The sequence below is a fragment of the Passer montanus genome, unplaced genomic scaffold, assembly GCF_014805655.1.
Source record: "Passer montanus isolate IOZ18808 unplaced genomic scaffold, ASM1480565v1 scaffold36, whole genome shotgun sequence".
Lineage (NCBI taxonomy): Eukaryota > Metazoa > Chordata > Aves > Passeriformes > Passeridae > Passer > Passer montanus.
In genome coordinates this window covers 8,144,790-8,161,535 of record NW_024368374.1, presented here as the reverse complement: position 1 = coordinate 8,161,535, position 16,746 = coordinate 8,144,790, and the positions used below count along the sequence as shown (strand labels likewise).

The 16,746-nt window shown below is 36.1% G+C and overlaps 1 protein-coding gene across 3 annotated transcripts in view; it reads left to right on the top strand.

Moving 5' to 3' along the window:
- INTS6 (integrator complex subunit 6) overlaps positions 1–14,175 on the top strand; it is a 38,684-nt gene extending 24,509 nt beyond the window's left edge. Inside the window, exons 7-19 of one of the 3 annotated variants that reach the window (XM_039716652.1) lie at positions 353–478; positions 1,295–1,449; positions 4,235–4,387; positions 4,523–4,655; positions 5,150–5,244; positions 5,595–5,705; positions 7,291–7,506; positions 7,615–7,741; positions 8,978–9,120; positions 9,700–9,934; positions 10,664–11,035; positions 11,480–11,573; positions 13,729–14,175. In XM_039716652.1, coding sequence (XP_039572586.1) covers positions 353–478; positions 1,295–1,449; positions 4,235–4,387; positions 4,523–4,655; positions 5,150–5,244; positions 5,595–5,705; positions 7,291–7,506; positions 7,615–7,741; positions 8,978–9,120; positions 9,700–9,934; positions 10,664–11,035; positions 11,480–11,573; positions 13,729–13,822 — 2,054 coding nt within the window. In that variant the 3' untranslated portion in view covers positions 13,823–14,175. The remainder of the gene's footprint in view (positions 1–352; positions 479–1,294; positions 1,450–4,234; positions 4,388–4,522; positions 4,656–5,149; positions 5,245–5,594; positions 5,706–7,290; positions 7,507–7,614; positions 7,742–8,977; positions 9,121–9,699; positions 9,935–10,663; positions 11,036–11,479; positions 11,574–13,728) is intronic. The other 2 variants (XM_039716653.1, XM_039716654.1) reach the window with 2 other exon arrangements.
- Positions 14,176–16,746: the final 2,571 nt, after the last annotated feature.

Below are 16,746 nucleotides of genomic sequence, written 5' to 3'. Positions count from 1 at the left end.
ATTCCACTGCTTTGATTGTATGTAGGTTGTACTGGCAAGTGCTTTGACTGAAATTTGTGGACAGTTCAAGTGTTGATGTCTGTCACAAGGGGGAGCCCATTTTCCATGAATGCCAGCAAGAATTTGAATTAGTCATTAAGGGTCTAAAATACAAACATTTCCAATGAGACACTTGTCAGTGCTTCACTAGGCTGCCTTGCTGCTTAAACAAAGAGGGAGTGTTCAGGAGAAGCTTTAAATCAGTGATCCATACATAAATCTATGTGTGTGGTGGTTGAACAGTTTTCAATGATGCAAGTTAAAATAAGGGCAGAAACACTGAAGAGCTTTAACTCTGTCTGTTTTGTTCTAGGTCGATCATATTGTGTGTGCTCTCCAAGAATGCTGAATCAATGTCTTGAGTCATTGGTGCAAAAAGTGCAAAGTGGAGTGGTAATAAATTTTGAAAAAGCAGGACCAGATCCCTCACCAATTGATGGTACTTGAAATTCTTTACACTGTGGTATCAAATAAGAGATGACTGTCATCAGTGTAACTTAGTGAACTTAATATAGTAGTTGTCAAGTCAAGAGGGAAGCTATTGCAATTTGAAAGACTTAACTACAAAAAGAACCTACCTGTTAAGTCTAAAACTTTGCAGTGTCTCAAAATACTGGCTGTAGCTGCCAGACATTCTGCATTTGGTCAAACCACTCAGGTAGTCTTAAATGCATTTGTTAATGGGATTTATGGGTTTTAAGCAGTTTTTAACCAGGTGGAAATGTAAATAACATGATATAGAAAGACCTGGGCTTATCCTTTTTTCTTCAGTGTATTAAAGTGGCTGTGTTAAGAGTTGAAACAGCAAATGCAGCTGTGTGGCATTAATTTATCATTCTAAATGAGAAATGAGACTTAGCTGTCTTTGGACGTTACTGAGAAGCTTGTGAGATGTTTTTAAATTTTACTTTGCTGCAATAAAAATTATGGCTGTATTAGTCATGTATATCACTTCTTAAATGCTTGAATTTGAAGGTTATCTGTTAATGACAATGGAGGAAAAAGAAACATAATGAAGGGCTCTAGATAATTGCCTTCCTGGGCTCTCATCCTGTAAACATTCAATGCTTATTTGATTTCTCAGTTTGTGTCTTTGTAGACATGCTTACTGACAACTATCTGCTATTCTTAGAAATAATAGTAACTACAGGGAGGGCTTCTATGGGATTGTAAGTCTTTGACTCTTCACAGAAGTTACTTAATATTGTTCCTGAGTTTTAACACTATTTTGACTCCAAGCCTTTTTCTTCTGTAGATGGGCAGGTGGAGATATCCAGACCCTTTGGACCCCAACCTTGGCACAGCTGTCACAAACTTATCTATGTCAGACCAAACCCTAAAACTGGGGTTCCTATAGGACATTGGCCTGTTCCTGAATCCTTTTGGCCAGATCAAAATTCTCCAACACTGGTATGTACTGAAGATAAAGCAAAGGGTTTGTGCATGCAGGAATACTCCAGTATTTCCTATTCTGAGATTTTTTGTTTTCAAATCTTGATGTATGTATTGCATTGTAGCAAATGTGGAAGCAGTGGGACCCAGGGAGTGATGCATGCAAGCCTATAAACTACAGATGAGCAAATAACATGGGGTTTTCTTTTTAACAACTTTGAAGCATTAGGAAACTGCCTGTGACAGATTTTTGACCCAGAACATGAATGTGTTTGTTTGAACCTTGTTGAATATCAAATGGTGGCATTTGGTAAAAGCCTATTAAATTCTATTGCCTCATAGAGGTTATTAATAAAATAAATATAATCTTGACAACTTGAATCCCTGTGGTAGTTCTGCTTTCATTCTAGTTAAGTGAATATAATTTCATCTGCTGTGTAGCCACAACTTCAATTTATCCAAACTGATAAAACCTTAGCTTTTAAATTTATTAAGAATTATTTTGTTCTTTTTCATGAAAGAATGTATGCCACTGTCTTTTCATCTGAGAACTAGTAATTAGTATAGTATAATGCATTTTTGTGTTTCTGTTTATATTTGAAATTATTAAAGTAGAAATCCTGCAGTTGTGTAATGGTTACCTACATTTCATGATGATTTTTGCTGAATTCTTCTGGGCTTTTTTGCTGTGAAATGGATGTGCTTACTAATACTCACTGAACTTCTCGTAAATTTTATCTCTTGGTTAGAAAACAGATGAAGTTGTTTGAAATAGAGGTTGTTTTGTTGAGGAGTGATTGAGTATGAAATTTTAGTCATATTTGCAGATCTTGACATTTGGCATCTGTGGCCATATTGGTTGAAGGATGTTGATGTTCTTCTGAACTGAAAGCATATATGAATAAAAGTGGATTTTCTGTAATCATTAAAAAAACAAGAGGTCATTATGTAGTGGATATTTGAAGGCTGTTCTGCAGGAAAGCTGGTCCTGTGTATTCCTTGTAATCACTGCCAGTAGCGTATCTGCCTCCATTTGCCGTGTAGAGTCTGTACAGTTTGCTACTCAAGATCTTAAGATTGATAAAATAGATCCTGCCAAGTGAAAAGTTATTGAATGAAATCTTTGAAAAGCCTGAAGTTTACTTATTCAAATTGCAAAAAGATGAGATTTTTTTTCTGTTGTAGTGTGTATAGCTCTCATAACTCTAAAGCACTGTCATGTGCAGCTGAATTCTTGCTGACATCAATTGAAATTGAGTTGTACCTTCCTCATGCAATGTTGGTGAGCTAAGTTGCTGATAGTGTTTCAAGACCTGTATTTCAGTACTGTTCTAACAGTAGTGTTCAAACACAGCATATGTTGTAATCAGTGTGTATGTAGGTAGCATATCTTGTCTGCTTAAGAGTTCATAGTTAAATACTTAACTTTGCCTGCCTGTTACCTGATCCACAGTGGAGTGGTGTCAAACACTAATTGTAACAAGAACTTAAGTCTACTGTGGCTAATGATGCCACCAAGGCTTTCTTAAATGTATATGAAAATATGCTAATAATTATGCTGGCAGATCAACATGTAAATGGCTGCTTCAGCTGCTCAGAGGTAAAAATAGTTCTGCTATGCAGCAAAGGATTATTGGGCTTCTCAAGTCTGAGTAGTCAATTTCTTTTGTAGCCTTTTTGTTTCTAGTCTAACTTTGAAGGCTTGGTCAAAAACACCACCACAACTATTTACTAGTCATACTATTTGAAAAGAGTTATTCTTTATCCATTTGGTTGGGCCTCCTGTTTGGTGTCTGGTTGGAGAGCCCACCTTCCTTGGGGTGGAGATACTCAAAGCAAGACCAGCTCTCTTGGCTGATGACTTGTTTGGGTGGGTTATCCTAAAATGAAGAGCCTAGAGTTTAGAAGTAAAAGAATTGCTTTCAGTGTGAAGTGGTAAGATGGTCCAAGAGACCTTTTGTTTCTCTACTGCATCTTGTGTATTTGTGAGTTACCTTTTTGTAAATAAAGTAAATGGAAGGAGGCTTCCCAATTGGGCTCTTACTCAGATTCTAGTGGCCTTGGGGAAAGGCTCAGAGTAAGTGTAAGAGCTTATATTTCTCCCTTCAATGGAAGGTGTAGAGCTCCAATTTTCATCACACTGAAAATCAGCTCTCCCTTTTAGCAGAAGAAATTCCAAGTTGTTAACTTCTAACTTGAGACACAAAGGCCTTTTTCCTGTGATTAGTAAAAAGATTTTAAAAATCCAAACACTGAAATTCCTGGAATTTAAATAACTTGTTTTCCTCAGGTCTAGTTAAAATGTGAGTTTTTAAAGTTTGGGTTTTTTTCTGAATACACACTACTCTTGGTCTTTATAATTGTTCGAATTTTGTGCCTGGTAAATTTGCCAAGAAGGAAAAGCTTCTGGCAAAATCAGCAAATGCAGAAATACAGCACCTGCTTCTCTAGGGAATGAAAGTGGACATGTCCCAGAGTAACATTGAGGATGTTTTTTGTCCCCACTAGGACTTACTCCCATCTGTTCAGCTTTTGGGTAAACGCAAGAAGTCTTAGTTGCATATTGCTCTAGACTTACTATGTGAAGTAATTGTCATTTATTTAGAAAACAGGATTCCTTCAGAGTAAGACAGTGCTAACATCATAAATTGCTTAGGACTCATTAACAGTAAATGAATCCTCTGCGCTAAGTTGCTTCCTTAAATACATGTGTTTTCAAAGGATCTGTATTGCTTCAGTTGTCATAGTACAAATGCATTTTAATTGTTGTGCAGCCTTACTAACACTGGAATACTTTGTTTAGCCACCTCGCACATCTCATCCTGTGGTGAAATTTTCCTGTACTGACTGTGAACCGATGGTCATTGACAAACTGCCTTTTGATAAATATGAATTAGAACCTTCACCACTGACCCAGTTTATCCTGGAAAGAAAATCCCCTCAGACCTGCTGGCAGGCAAGTAGAATGCATGCTGAATTGAAGTTTATGGAATGCTGTTTTACATGTATCTTATTTTACAATCAAAATAGAGGTAAACTTTCAGAACACAGTACTTGAAGTGTAAATCCAATGTAATGTGTTTTATTGCAGGTGTATGTGAGCAATAGTGCAAAATACAGTGAACTTGGTCATCCTTTTGGTTACTTGAAAGCTAGTACAGCGCTGAATTGTGTGAATTTATTTGTGATGCCTTACAATTACCCAGTCCTGCTTCCACTGCTAGGTAAATACCACTCCATACAAATTTGCTTATGTGGTAGGTAATTGAAACATATCATCTAAGCAGATTACTGTAATTAATGCCAGTATTAATAACACCTGGAGAAAGGTAGAATCAGTAGTTTGTTTCACTTCTTTCCAATTGTCTGGCCTTCATGACTCAGACTTGGTGTGTAAGATGATTTCCTCAATCATCATTTGCAGATATGTTTTGATCTCACTTTCATTGTTTTAAGAGCCGTTTTTCTTAATCTGTTGTCTCAATACCAATTCAATTTGATAATTTATCAGGTTCTATTTTTGGCTGCAGCATTAATCTTGTGTGTGTTTGGCTTAGTTTGTATATATATTGATTTGTAGATAGTAATTTAATAATTGAGGAATTTGCATTTCTTCAAGAGTTTCTTTAACTAGAATTTTATTTTTTAGAAAAAAAAGATGCAATGGTATTTAGCCATGCCTTTCATTTTGTTGCTTTGCTTTTTTTATAACTATTAGATGACTTGTTTAAAGTACACAAGGCAAAGCCTACGTTGAAATGGCGTCAGTCATTTGAAAGCTATTTGAAGACAATGCCTCCTTATTATCTTGGGGTAAGATGACTGTTTTAAAATTTCTTTAGTTTATAGTTGTCTTTCCACTATGGATGTAGTCTCTATTTGAAGTAGAATAAGCATTAATTAAGGAGAGAATAGTTGGAATGCTATGGAACTTTCTTAATTTCATAATACATTGGGACTTGCATATAAATTACATTTTTGTTAACTGATTCTGTATAAATTGAACTATTTTAAAACAACAAAAAATATGCCCTGAGTGTCTTTTTTTTGTTGTTGTTGTTCTTTTTGAACTTTCAGAACCTCAGGTTCTATTTGAAATGGCTACAGTTAGTTGAAGTATGTATAAAGTTGAATATGACCTTGCAATATATTCCATGTTTCAGCCTTTGAAGAAAGCTGTGAGAATGATGGGAGCACCAAACCTTATAGCTGACAATGTGGAATATGGACTTAGTTACAGTGTCATTTCATATCTCAAAAAGTTGAGTCAGCAGGTAATGTTGAAGCAAAAGAGCAGTAAAAACTTATTCTAATAGCAAGATAATCTTAAAATACTCAAGTTCAGTGGCTTTGTAGGAAAAAAGAGCAGAAAGATCAAGTTAATACTTTCCCATAAGCAATTACCAAAAAATAATTTTGGTGTTTTGAAGGAAAATACAACATTTAAATACAGACTTTATAAACTGAACTATATAGAGACAGATATGGAAGTACAAGTTGAGATTTTTTCCTATTTAAGGAGCATTTTCACTTAGCAGAGAGTAACATACTTTTATCCAAACAAACCAATGCTGTCTTTAAAGATGTTTTAGTGTTTTTATTTTCAGGAAATAGGGCTTTATGCTTGATGCATCAGAAAAAAAGTGTTTTTTCTTTGGCTTGTGGTGTGAAGTAGAAAGTGTTTAGTAAATAAGATAACTGACATAACAGAATATCAAATGATGATACAGATGTAGAAATGTCAAGTGACTGTTTGAAATTGCTGACCGTGTTCAGAATAGTGCCCAAATCTTTGACTAGGCTCCTGTACCATCTAAAGCATTTCTGCCCTGCTACCTCCACTTTTGAACTGTGCATGTTAAGCTTTGTGTTTAAAAAAGAGTAAACTTGAAACTTCAAGAAACAGTAGTGTCAAGTACTTGTAACTTAGGTAATGGGTTTTTATGGACCAGCTTTTTCTTAAAACATAAATTAAAATGAATTTGAGGAAGCAAGTGTCTTAAAGTCTAGAGCATATCCTGTTAAATCATAGTCATATTGCTCACTAATCTAAACTGATATCTCAACCTAGACATCTTGGACTCCTCTAAGATATAATGACATGCACTGCAAATTGTACTTAAAGCTTTTGTAACTTCTCATGGGCCCTGCCAGTAAAGACTCAGTATTCTCAATACATACTCAAATTTTTGAGTGGTCTTTAAATTTATGTGACATTGTAAAACCACAATTGGCAGTTGTGTTATTAAATTCCTTTTGGCTCTTTTAACTGTATTCTGTCAAAAAGCTGGCATTTATGAACACATTTACTTTTGGTACAAATTTTAGTACAAATCGAACATAATATTGGGGGCTAGGTCTATCTGGTCAACCAGTTGGTTATTTTCATATACTTCACATTTTTTAATGTTTTGACTATTTGTATTGAGCTTTAAAAAAGTTGATACAATTGGGTGACTGATTGCAACTACAGTTGTGCGAAAATCAGTCTTGTGAGAGTTTTGACAGCTCTCTACAGGAGCAGCTGAACATTATACAAGTACAGATAGATCTGCAGAGAATTACTAGTCAAATGATGGCATTTTATGAAAATAAAAGCATTGCATGCATATTGGTGCTTAGATACTGTAATGGGCAGCAGAGGAGAAATATGCAGAAAACTGTTCACTATATTTAAAACTGTAGTAGGCATTAAGTGGTTATGTATTAAGCACTCCTTAAGCGCTCAGCCTGTTATGGTCGTCATAGTGTGTTAGCACATTGTTGAATCTTGTAGGTAGGAATTTAAAATGAATAAGTCTGACTAATCCTTTTAAGAGCATATTGTCAATTTTATTTATTTATTTATTTCAAATTAAGGCCAAAATAGAGTCCGATAGAGTCATTGGCTCTGTAGGCAAAAAGGTAGCGCAAGAGACTGGAATTAAGGTCAGAAGCAGATCACACAACCTGTCTATGGCACATAGGAACGATTTTCAACATCTGCTACAGGGGATTACTGGGGAAATTCCTCATAGACCTCTAGACCTCAATATGAAGGAGTATGCTGGGTTCCAAATAGCTTTGCTGAATAAGGTAAGCACCACTGTGTGTAATGTTGTTATTTTCAATATACTTCCATTGAAACGCTAGATATTGTTTCTTATGTGGCATTAATTGGAATTTCATTTACTGGAACCACAGGATTTGAAACCTCAGACATTTAGAAATGCTTATGACATACCCAGAAGAAATCTTTTGGATCAGTTAACACGAATGAGATCTAATTTATTGAAGAGTACTTGCAAGTTCCTCAAAGGACAAGATGAAGGTTAGATAACAGATTATATTTTGTCTGTCTGTGATATGATCATTGCTAAAAACAATGTAACAAATAATGTTAGTTCTTTAAAACTTGGTGGATGTCTGCTCTTGGCATTAAATTGCATGGGTTTTTTTAATATGCCTTTTCCTTACCTTATTGGAAGAAAAAATGGTGAGGACAGAAGATGCTGATTCATTGCTTTTTCCTTAAGACCATATGAAAGGACTTGGGCTTTTACAGAAGGTTCTTTGTTCACTGTTTTTCCTAACTTTCATGGATGTATCTGATAAAGTCACAGGGCAGTTCTGAACATGATGATATGTCTCAGTTGAAGTGGCTTATGAGCAGCGGAAGAGTAAGCTAGCTCACTGGGTGCTGCCCCTGTGATTTTTTTGCCTGTTGAGCTAACAGCAAATAGTTCAGTAGTTGCTAATTTATTCCTTTACCATTTTTCCTGTGTCTTCTGGCACTGCTTTGTGGCATTTAACCCAATATGTTGAAATAAGTAGAGTGAGAAGGGCAATGCAAGTGAAAGCTTGTGCTGCATTGGTGCTGCCACTACTTAAGTCAGATTAACATCTGTACATTTCACATGACATTATCACTTTGTCAGAGTAGTTGTTCTTCAGGGAGGAGGATTAACTCATGTTAGGAATTTTTTCTGTGGTTTTTTCTAGTGTATTTTTTTCCAGATCAAAGGCTTGGCAACTCTAAAACTAGAACAAGTTTAAAATCAGCTCCTATGTTTTTTTAAGAGTTTGTTGATTTACAGTGATCAAAAGTCACCCTTGCTCTGGGAAAATGCTGGTCTTGACAATTAAGTTTTGGGTTGCTAAAATTGGAAAAAGTTATGTCAAAGCTGTGTGCAGCATGGCATTCCTATTTTGCTTTAATGTATCTTTTGTTTGTAGTAATGTTTTAGTTCTAATTTGTTCCTAGTCTGTTTTTCCATCCATTACTCTGTTGTAAAGTTGGGACACATTGGAAAACTAACATCTGTGCATCACACCTATGGCTTTTTTGTTATCAAAATGATAAATCCCCAAGACCTGTACTGATTCCTTTGAGCAAGTCTCCTGAAGTGTTATAAATACCAGTTAGGCAAGAAAAATGGTGAGCTTTGTACAGCTGTTTAGTTAATGCATATGATAAGTCTGAACATTAGAGATATGAAATGGATATAGATTAAATTTGCATAATGTGAGCAGTACTGTGTATTAATTAACTCCTCTGTTGTGATAGATCAAGTTCACAGCGTACCTATAGCACAAATGGGGAACTACCAGGAGTATCTAAAACAGATACCTTCTCCACTCCGAGAACTTGATCCTGATCAACCACGAAGGCTTCATACATTTGGCAATCCATTCAAATTGGACAAAAAGGTGACTTTTCTGTAAAGCTTTTTTAAAAACATGCTGTTGTGTGTGCGCTACTGCCTATGTTGTTCTTTGAGTAGTCTATTGGAGAAACCCTTTCAAATACTTGTAAAAGAAATGACTACAAACTGCCTCAAAACTGTTCTTCAAAAACAGGTCTTCAATCAGCAGTATCTTATGGAAGGCAGCCTTTATTGGAAAACCAATATTATGTCTCTAAATTGTAACTGAAATAGTGTCTCAAAATTGAGAGTCTTGGCTGTCCCTTTTATCCAGATCTCTTAGAATTGACCAAACTGCCAGTAACATTTAGAGCTCTTGTATTAGTTATGTGAGAGTTTTTGCAATTACTGAAAAGGCAGTTTGATGGCCCACTCCCTTTCCTTACTTGGCAGATATTGGATAAGGGCCTTAAGCATATTTATCTGGTCTTGGCTGACAGTTTGGAATTCCAAACGTAATGGCATGTTGTATGTAACTCTTACACATGCTAAGCATTCTCATAATTTCAGAGCATTGATTGTACCTTATGTTACATGGTTTTGGTGTGAAGCTTAAGAATTCTTCCTGTTAAATTAATTTCAGGGAATGATGATAGATGAAGCAGATGAATTCGTATCAGGACCTCAAAATAAACACAAAAGACCTGGAGAACCAAATATGCAAGGGATTCCAAAAAGGCGACGTTGTATGTCCCCCCTGCTCAGAGGGCGACCACAAACTCTTCCAGTTGTCAATAACCACATTGGAGGGAAAGGGCCTCCAACACCAATTGCACAAGCACAGCCTGACCTTATTAAACCCATTGCTATTCACAAAAGTAAGTGAATCTTCAAAATCTTTAAAGTTTGTTTTTTAATTTATTTGAAAAAAATTCTTCGTGTAAAATGCTGCTGGATAATCTGTGAAATATGGCAATTTTACCCCTCCCCCCTGAAAATAAAGTATTTAAGTGTGTGTCTGGGGTTAATTACAGAGTTCATATAGTCCTTTGGATGGAAGTTTTCCATATGCATTCTAAATATAAACAATGTGTTTCCTCTCTCCTGAGGAGACAGTGTAGCCAATGAGAAGAGTTTTCTTTTTTTGCCTGGAAATTTAGATACTCTAGAAGTATCACAGCATCAAGTTAATTTGAATTTTGCTCAGATGCAGTGAAATCACTTCCCTGTGTGTGAAGCTGAGGGGCTTTCACTGGTTAGTAATAAAGTGAAACTAAAATTTGTTTGTTTGATTTAAAGGGGGAAAAACATGTCATAAAATCACTCCTTCCAGGTAGTTTTTCTTTTGTTGGCAGTCCATACAGTAGTTTACTTTTTCATACAAAGAATGTACCTGTGATTTTTTTTTTTTTGTTGAAAGTCATTAATTGCCAGGAGATAGTGACAGGCTCCATGTTATAATCCACAAGCAACTTTTCTTATGCCTGGCATGTACTGTAGTCTGTATGAGCTGGAGCGTAGTTTTAAGAGTCTAATGCTGATCTGACTCATTGACTTGTATGAAATAAGGAATTTGAACTGGCAAGTGTAATTTTTGTTTTTTTCAGCATCAGAAACAAATAATGAAGTTGGAGTTAATGATGTCATTGAGAATCACAGTACAAATGCCCTTTCATCGGATGTTTTCCCAAATGCTGTGGATTCAGAGTTTTCACTGTCCTCTTCACCATTTAATTCATTGGATCGACCAGCATGTCATACAGGGGATATAGGCCACGAACATTTAGGGAATAATTTGAATGTTGATGGGTTTTTGGAGAATCATGAGGAATCAGGTAGTAAAGAGCAAAGTCCGGAAGAGAACTTGACAATGTCTTCACCTAGCAAAGGGAAAAAACCAGTGCACTGCAGGAGTTCCAGAGAGATCAATATAGAGCTAAGAGCACAAATTATGAAAGAGATCCGAAAACCAGGAAGGAGTAAGTATACTGAATTTCTTTCAAATAATTGGCATGAGAGTTAAACAAAGAATTTGTTAGATCACTATTTTGGAAGTGTGCTGGACCATGAGACTGAAGCAAAATTAAATTTAAAGCTGAAAAGATTTGTTTTAAAACCTCTGCTAAAAACTTACTGTAGGAGTGATTAAAAGATTGCTATACCTATTAGTGTTCATGCAAGTCATGTTTTTTATATCAATACTAGAATTAACTTGATAGGTGCTAGTAATATCTTAAGGTGCAATATCATGTATTTTTTATTATTGGTTCTCATTTACTGAGATGTCCTTGCTCCAGTTGATAGGAGATAAAACTTGAAAGTTTACAAAAATTGAATGTTTAATTTCACTCAAATCTATTACAACAGATATCTGTGTAGGCATCTTTTAAATAACTAATGTTTCTATTCTCTTGACATTTAAGAATATGAAAGAATCTTCTTTTTGCTGAAGCACGTTCAAGGAAGCTTACAAACACGGCTGATATTTTTACAGAATGTTATAAAAGAAGCTTCAAGGTAGGTAACAGGATTGTATTATTCTTACAAAACTGCACCATGTTGTGCCACATATAATTGCTGTACAATCACACAATTGTTTGAAAACAATACTTTTCACTGCAAGTAAATAATTCCCTATGAAAGAACAGAAATGCATAAGCTTCTTGAGGTATTTTTTGTAAAAGCTTACCTTTTTCCCTTGGATTTTGGCTATAAGATGTTAGCAACTGTAACTGCCAAAGCCCTGTGAATGTAGATGGACAATGGTATAGAAAGAGAAGGCAACTTTAAAAAAATAATTCCAATTAAAAAAGTTCAGGTGAGTGTACAGCTAATTTGAAAATGTAATGGAGCTGCCAGTTACTAGGAATTAGGCTTTCAGAAACAGCATCAGCTCAAAATCTTGTCCTAAAAATAGTTTTTAACTTCAGGTATGCTCATAAAGATGTCTCTACTCTTCAGCATACTTCATTCAGAGATAGCGTAGTTCTGTCTGAGACTTTGGAAATGGAGGTGGCTTTTCTCTGAAGAAGAGTGACTTGATAAGGATTTAAACCCTGTGTTTTTCATCCAGGTAGAAACTGTATCTTTACAGTATCTTTAGAGTGTCCATACTTAGCCTTCTACATGCTTACTGAGAGGAAAAAAGGAGAAATGTATTAGAACCAATAGTGTTTGAGTTGCAGGGAGTGAGTAATTCCAGGATCTTGCAGGGATCGTAAATATAACCAGAACTTTGAGGCTTACTTTGGAAACCTCAAAGAATAGCTGCTTCTTATTCTCTAATCTATTTTGTGGTAGTCAGCTCTTTTCCTGTGGCATTAAGCAAATTTCATTATTAAAAATGAAATCATTTTAGGAGAAAACCGTGCCTCTCAAGGTATGCTGGATGTTGGACATTCAAACAGATCCTCTAGCCTTCTACTGCCAGCTTGGTTGGGCATGTAAATTCACGTAGATTGTGCTCTTCCTGTAGCAACCATTGCTGTATTGCGCTTGTGCTTGATTGTTACATTGCCTGTCAGAGTTGTTCTGTGTGTTGCAAATTATAATTCTTCCTCACTGTCACAGCACTGTAACAATACTGTTGCTCTTGGAGTTTGTGGCAGCCCCTAGTGGGGTTGGAATTTTTATGCTGTAAAATTAGGCTTTTAAGATCACCTGTAACTCTCATTTCTCTTACACAGTCTTTTTATTCCAGCTATCTTTAGCTGACAATTCTACAAAATTTGGCAGTAGTCGAGTGTTGCTCTTGGATGCAGAAGGGGTTCTGGGGAGGCTTGTGATCTGGAAATTAGGGCAGGTACCATGTCTCTGTGAGCCAAAGGCATGGACCAGGACGCCTGACTGGAACTAGAGGCTTCTGCTGGGGTTTAGTGAAGTCACAGGACTGAACTTGGGATATAGTGCAAAATATTTTCATTGCTGCCTGTCTTTGAACGCACATATGGCTACCAAAGCATTGGTCAGAAGTGGCTTCTCAGAGGTGCAGATATGTTACACGAGGGTGGGGTTAGCTGGAAACAGCTAGGAGTTGTACTTCCTGAGGTAGGGGTGTAAGCAAAGGTGACAGAATGGCCTGCTGATCAAATTTATACAGCTGATACGGAATAGAGCTGCAGAGACTCCAGAGATACGGAGTTTGGATGCCTGTATTTTCCTTTAATTTCTTTCTCAAAGTTTTAATTTGTGTTGTTTGTCAGGAAATCTGCTTTGCACTGTGTAATGGCTGTTCCTCCACCAGTACCAACTTTGTTAACTTGGATGAATGCATCATGAAGGCATGCAAATAATCCCTAAAAGCTGTTTGCCAGCTTTAGGATTATAGTTCTTTTGAAGTATATTTTATTTCTGTGCTTCAGAACTTCACTTCTGGAAGCAACAAACTCTTAAGTGTCTTTTTCCTGGATTTATGAGAGCTGAGTGATGTTCAGCTATAATAAACTCTCGTAAATGTAGTTTTGTACTCAGCAAATGGAAAAGCAAGTTAGTTTGGTTAGGTTTACCAGAATGTTAGGAGACAGTGTATGTATACAAATGAGGTATATGTATACCTCATCATACACTGCTCCTGAAGTAATAACTGAAGTTTCCAGAGTTCAGTAAAAGTTTTGTCAATGATGTTTCATGTATTACTCTGTGCATCCATTGTAATGCTTTCTTTCAAATTCAGGTTTAAAAAACGAATGCTGATAGAACAGCTTGAGAGTTTTCTGGAAGAAATCCATCGCAGATCCAATCAGGTCAACCATATCAAGAGCAGCTAAGAAACTGCACCTGACAGAGCCACAGCAGGGCACTGCTGTTCTTACTTGCATTCATTTTTGACATGCACTCTTATTTCAAGTTCCTGTACCTGAAAGAATGAGAAGCTGCTCAATAAAATGATGAGAAGTATCAATCATCCTTTTTTTTCCTTCACTTCTGTTATTTTTGTAATGTGAAAAATACTACAAAAACGTTTTTATTTAACTAAATTGAGAACTTCTTGCTTGTCATGGACATAAGTGTCACTTGCCCTCAGGTTCTATTTTTCTTAATCTAACCTTCAAAACTATCACCTCTTAAGGTTGAACTTTGCCAAAAAGTTGCTTTGTAATTTTCAAAAAGAAAAAAAGCACATGCATTAAACAAGGTAATGTTTTGTATATACAGTTATTTTGGATATATTATTGTAAGTTGTATAAATGTATTTTGAAAAATATTTAAGAAAAGCACTTTTGTTATTCCATCAATAAAATCTCTATTTTAATCTTTGTGTCGGTTTGAGTACAGGTTTTATCAAAATTACTTGTTTTCCCTTCCCTTTCCAGAGCTCCTGTGTTCTGGTATCAGTGTTAAAGAATGCAGAGTGGTTTTGTATCACTGGATATTCTGCTCTTAATCACAGTGAGTGAAAGAGAGCTAATGCTGAATTGCAGCTACAGTAGGATATCTTGTGTATCTTGCACTTTTGGTGGCCAACATAACAAAGTGATGTTTAGTAAGCACATCTGTAGCCATGACAAACCCTGCAGTTTTATTGAGGGATACACCACAGTGAAGCCAGAGGTCCTTTGAGGAAGGCTGCACAGAGGTTTTCTGTGTCATAACATTTTACAGGTTTACAACTGTGGGAGCAGCTACAGGGTGCTGCTGCCTGGACACAAAATATCATTGATTGCTTTGCTGGCCACATCTTTCAGCTGTTCTGGATGCTCTGGGTTATCTGCAAGTCTGTGTTTGATTCAGCTGGAACAGAATAAAACAGTCTTCTCTGATCTTTCTTGGGAGTCAGTGGTTCGCCATCTTCACCCAAAACCCTTATTGTGCCACGAGTTGCTGAACACTTGCCATATCCCAGTTTTTGGCTAAACCCCCCCCCCCTTCTTTTTCATTATGCCAGTAGTCACATTCATTGTTCTGGAATTTTTGTTCTATGTTGTGTTTACTTCAAAGGAGTAGAGGTTAGTACTGCTGCCTCTTAGCAGTATTGGTTTGGTCACTGAGTGGGTATTTCTGCTTCTTCCCTGCTCTGTGTGGAGGAGGCTGCCCTGGCAAGTGGTAGAATTGCCATCCCTGGAAGTGTTCAAAAAGTGTATAGGTGTGGTGTTTAGGAACTTGGTTTAGTGGTGGACTTGGTTTGGTGCTGGGTTAATGGTCGGACTCTATGATCTAAGAGGTATTTTCCAACCATAATGATTCTATGATTCTGTGTCATTTTTAAAACAGCCTTTCAACTTGATTGTTTTTTCACAGCATTTCACTGCTTGCTTGTTACCTTCTATATCAGCTGGGTTATAACTGTCTGAGCTCAGACTGAATTTCCGTTTTATTCTAAAGCTTTGGACTTCAGGAGAGGGAAATGAAATTGTGCTTGAAAAATAATATCACAAAGCTTTCTTGTGGGTTGTTTTCATTCAAATGACCTACGTACTCAGCAACAGTCAAGCTGACTTTAGCCATGATGAAGTTGAAGAGAAGCTGTTGGTCCATATTGTTATACATTTAGGAGGCTAAACCTGTTCCATTTTTTTGCAAATGTTTATTTGGATACTGTCTTTGCTGTAGTTGTGGTGCTGATGATTCCTAGACAGCTCTAAGTTTCAACAGACTCGACTATGTAGTAGGGTAGTGGAGATTCTTGGAAAAGCAATATGCTTAAAACTGTGTTTTAATAAATACATACAATGTAGCCTTTCATTTCATTGGAGGAAAGCTCATCACAGGAGGAGCAGAAGTCAGTATATGCATTTAGTGCTTATTATGAAGGATTTGTAACTCTTCCTATAAAAAGTACTGAACCTGTAAATGAAAACAGTATTAACATTATTTCATTTCGGGGCCACATTTTTGGGGTGCACAGTTTAAATACATAAGTCAGGCATGGAGCTAGCAGATCATAGAATCATTCATTGCTTGTATGGAAAAACTGACTGCAATTGCATGCTTGTCTTAAAATAATTTAAACAATTCTGTATTAAAAACACCTTTCCAAATAATTGGTAGCCCAAACCAGGAACCTGCCAAAATCTGAGACTTACACTGAGCAAAGCAGAACCTAAGTTCATGGCTTTGTGTTTTAGTTATAAAAGAGAATGAAATTACTGCCTCAGGATGACTGGATTTGTTTGGTTATTTGTAATGTTAACTTGCCTGTCCTTCAAGGCAAGGACAGGCAAACCTGAAATTCAGATTAAAAAACACTCAAAATTTTTCAATTATTTTGAACAGAACTGTGCTATTTTAAGTATTGGAAAACATATTTCTGCTATTACTAGAAAATTGATGCAAGTAATACTTTTGGTCTACATAAAGATTCATTAAGAACTATATGGGCATGGAGATTTTAAGCACTTTTAGACAGGTGGATGAAAAATAGATCTTGTTTACCTGTTCAAATTTTCCATACCTCAAAAACTTGAATCACTAAGTCTGAGCAAACAAAATGACTGAATGTTTTCACTTTTTGCATTAAAAAGCTTGAATTACAGAAATATATTTTTGATTTTGAGTTGATTGGAAGGTATGTAGTTTATGCTTCACATAAAAATCCTGTTTTACAATCTGATTTCCTTCCTCTTATATAATTTATATATATATTGTAAACTGCCCATTTTAGTCACTGAAGTAAGTTTGTTTTTAATCTTGAAGAGTCTGTGGCTCATGTTTCATAGGTGAGCTTATTAATGCCTTTTTATTTTAAAATTCT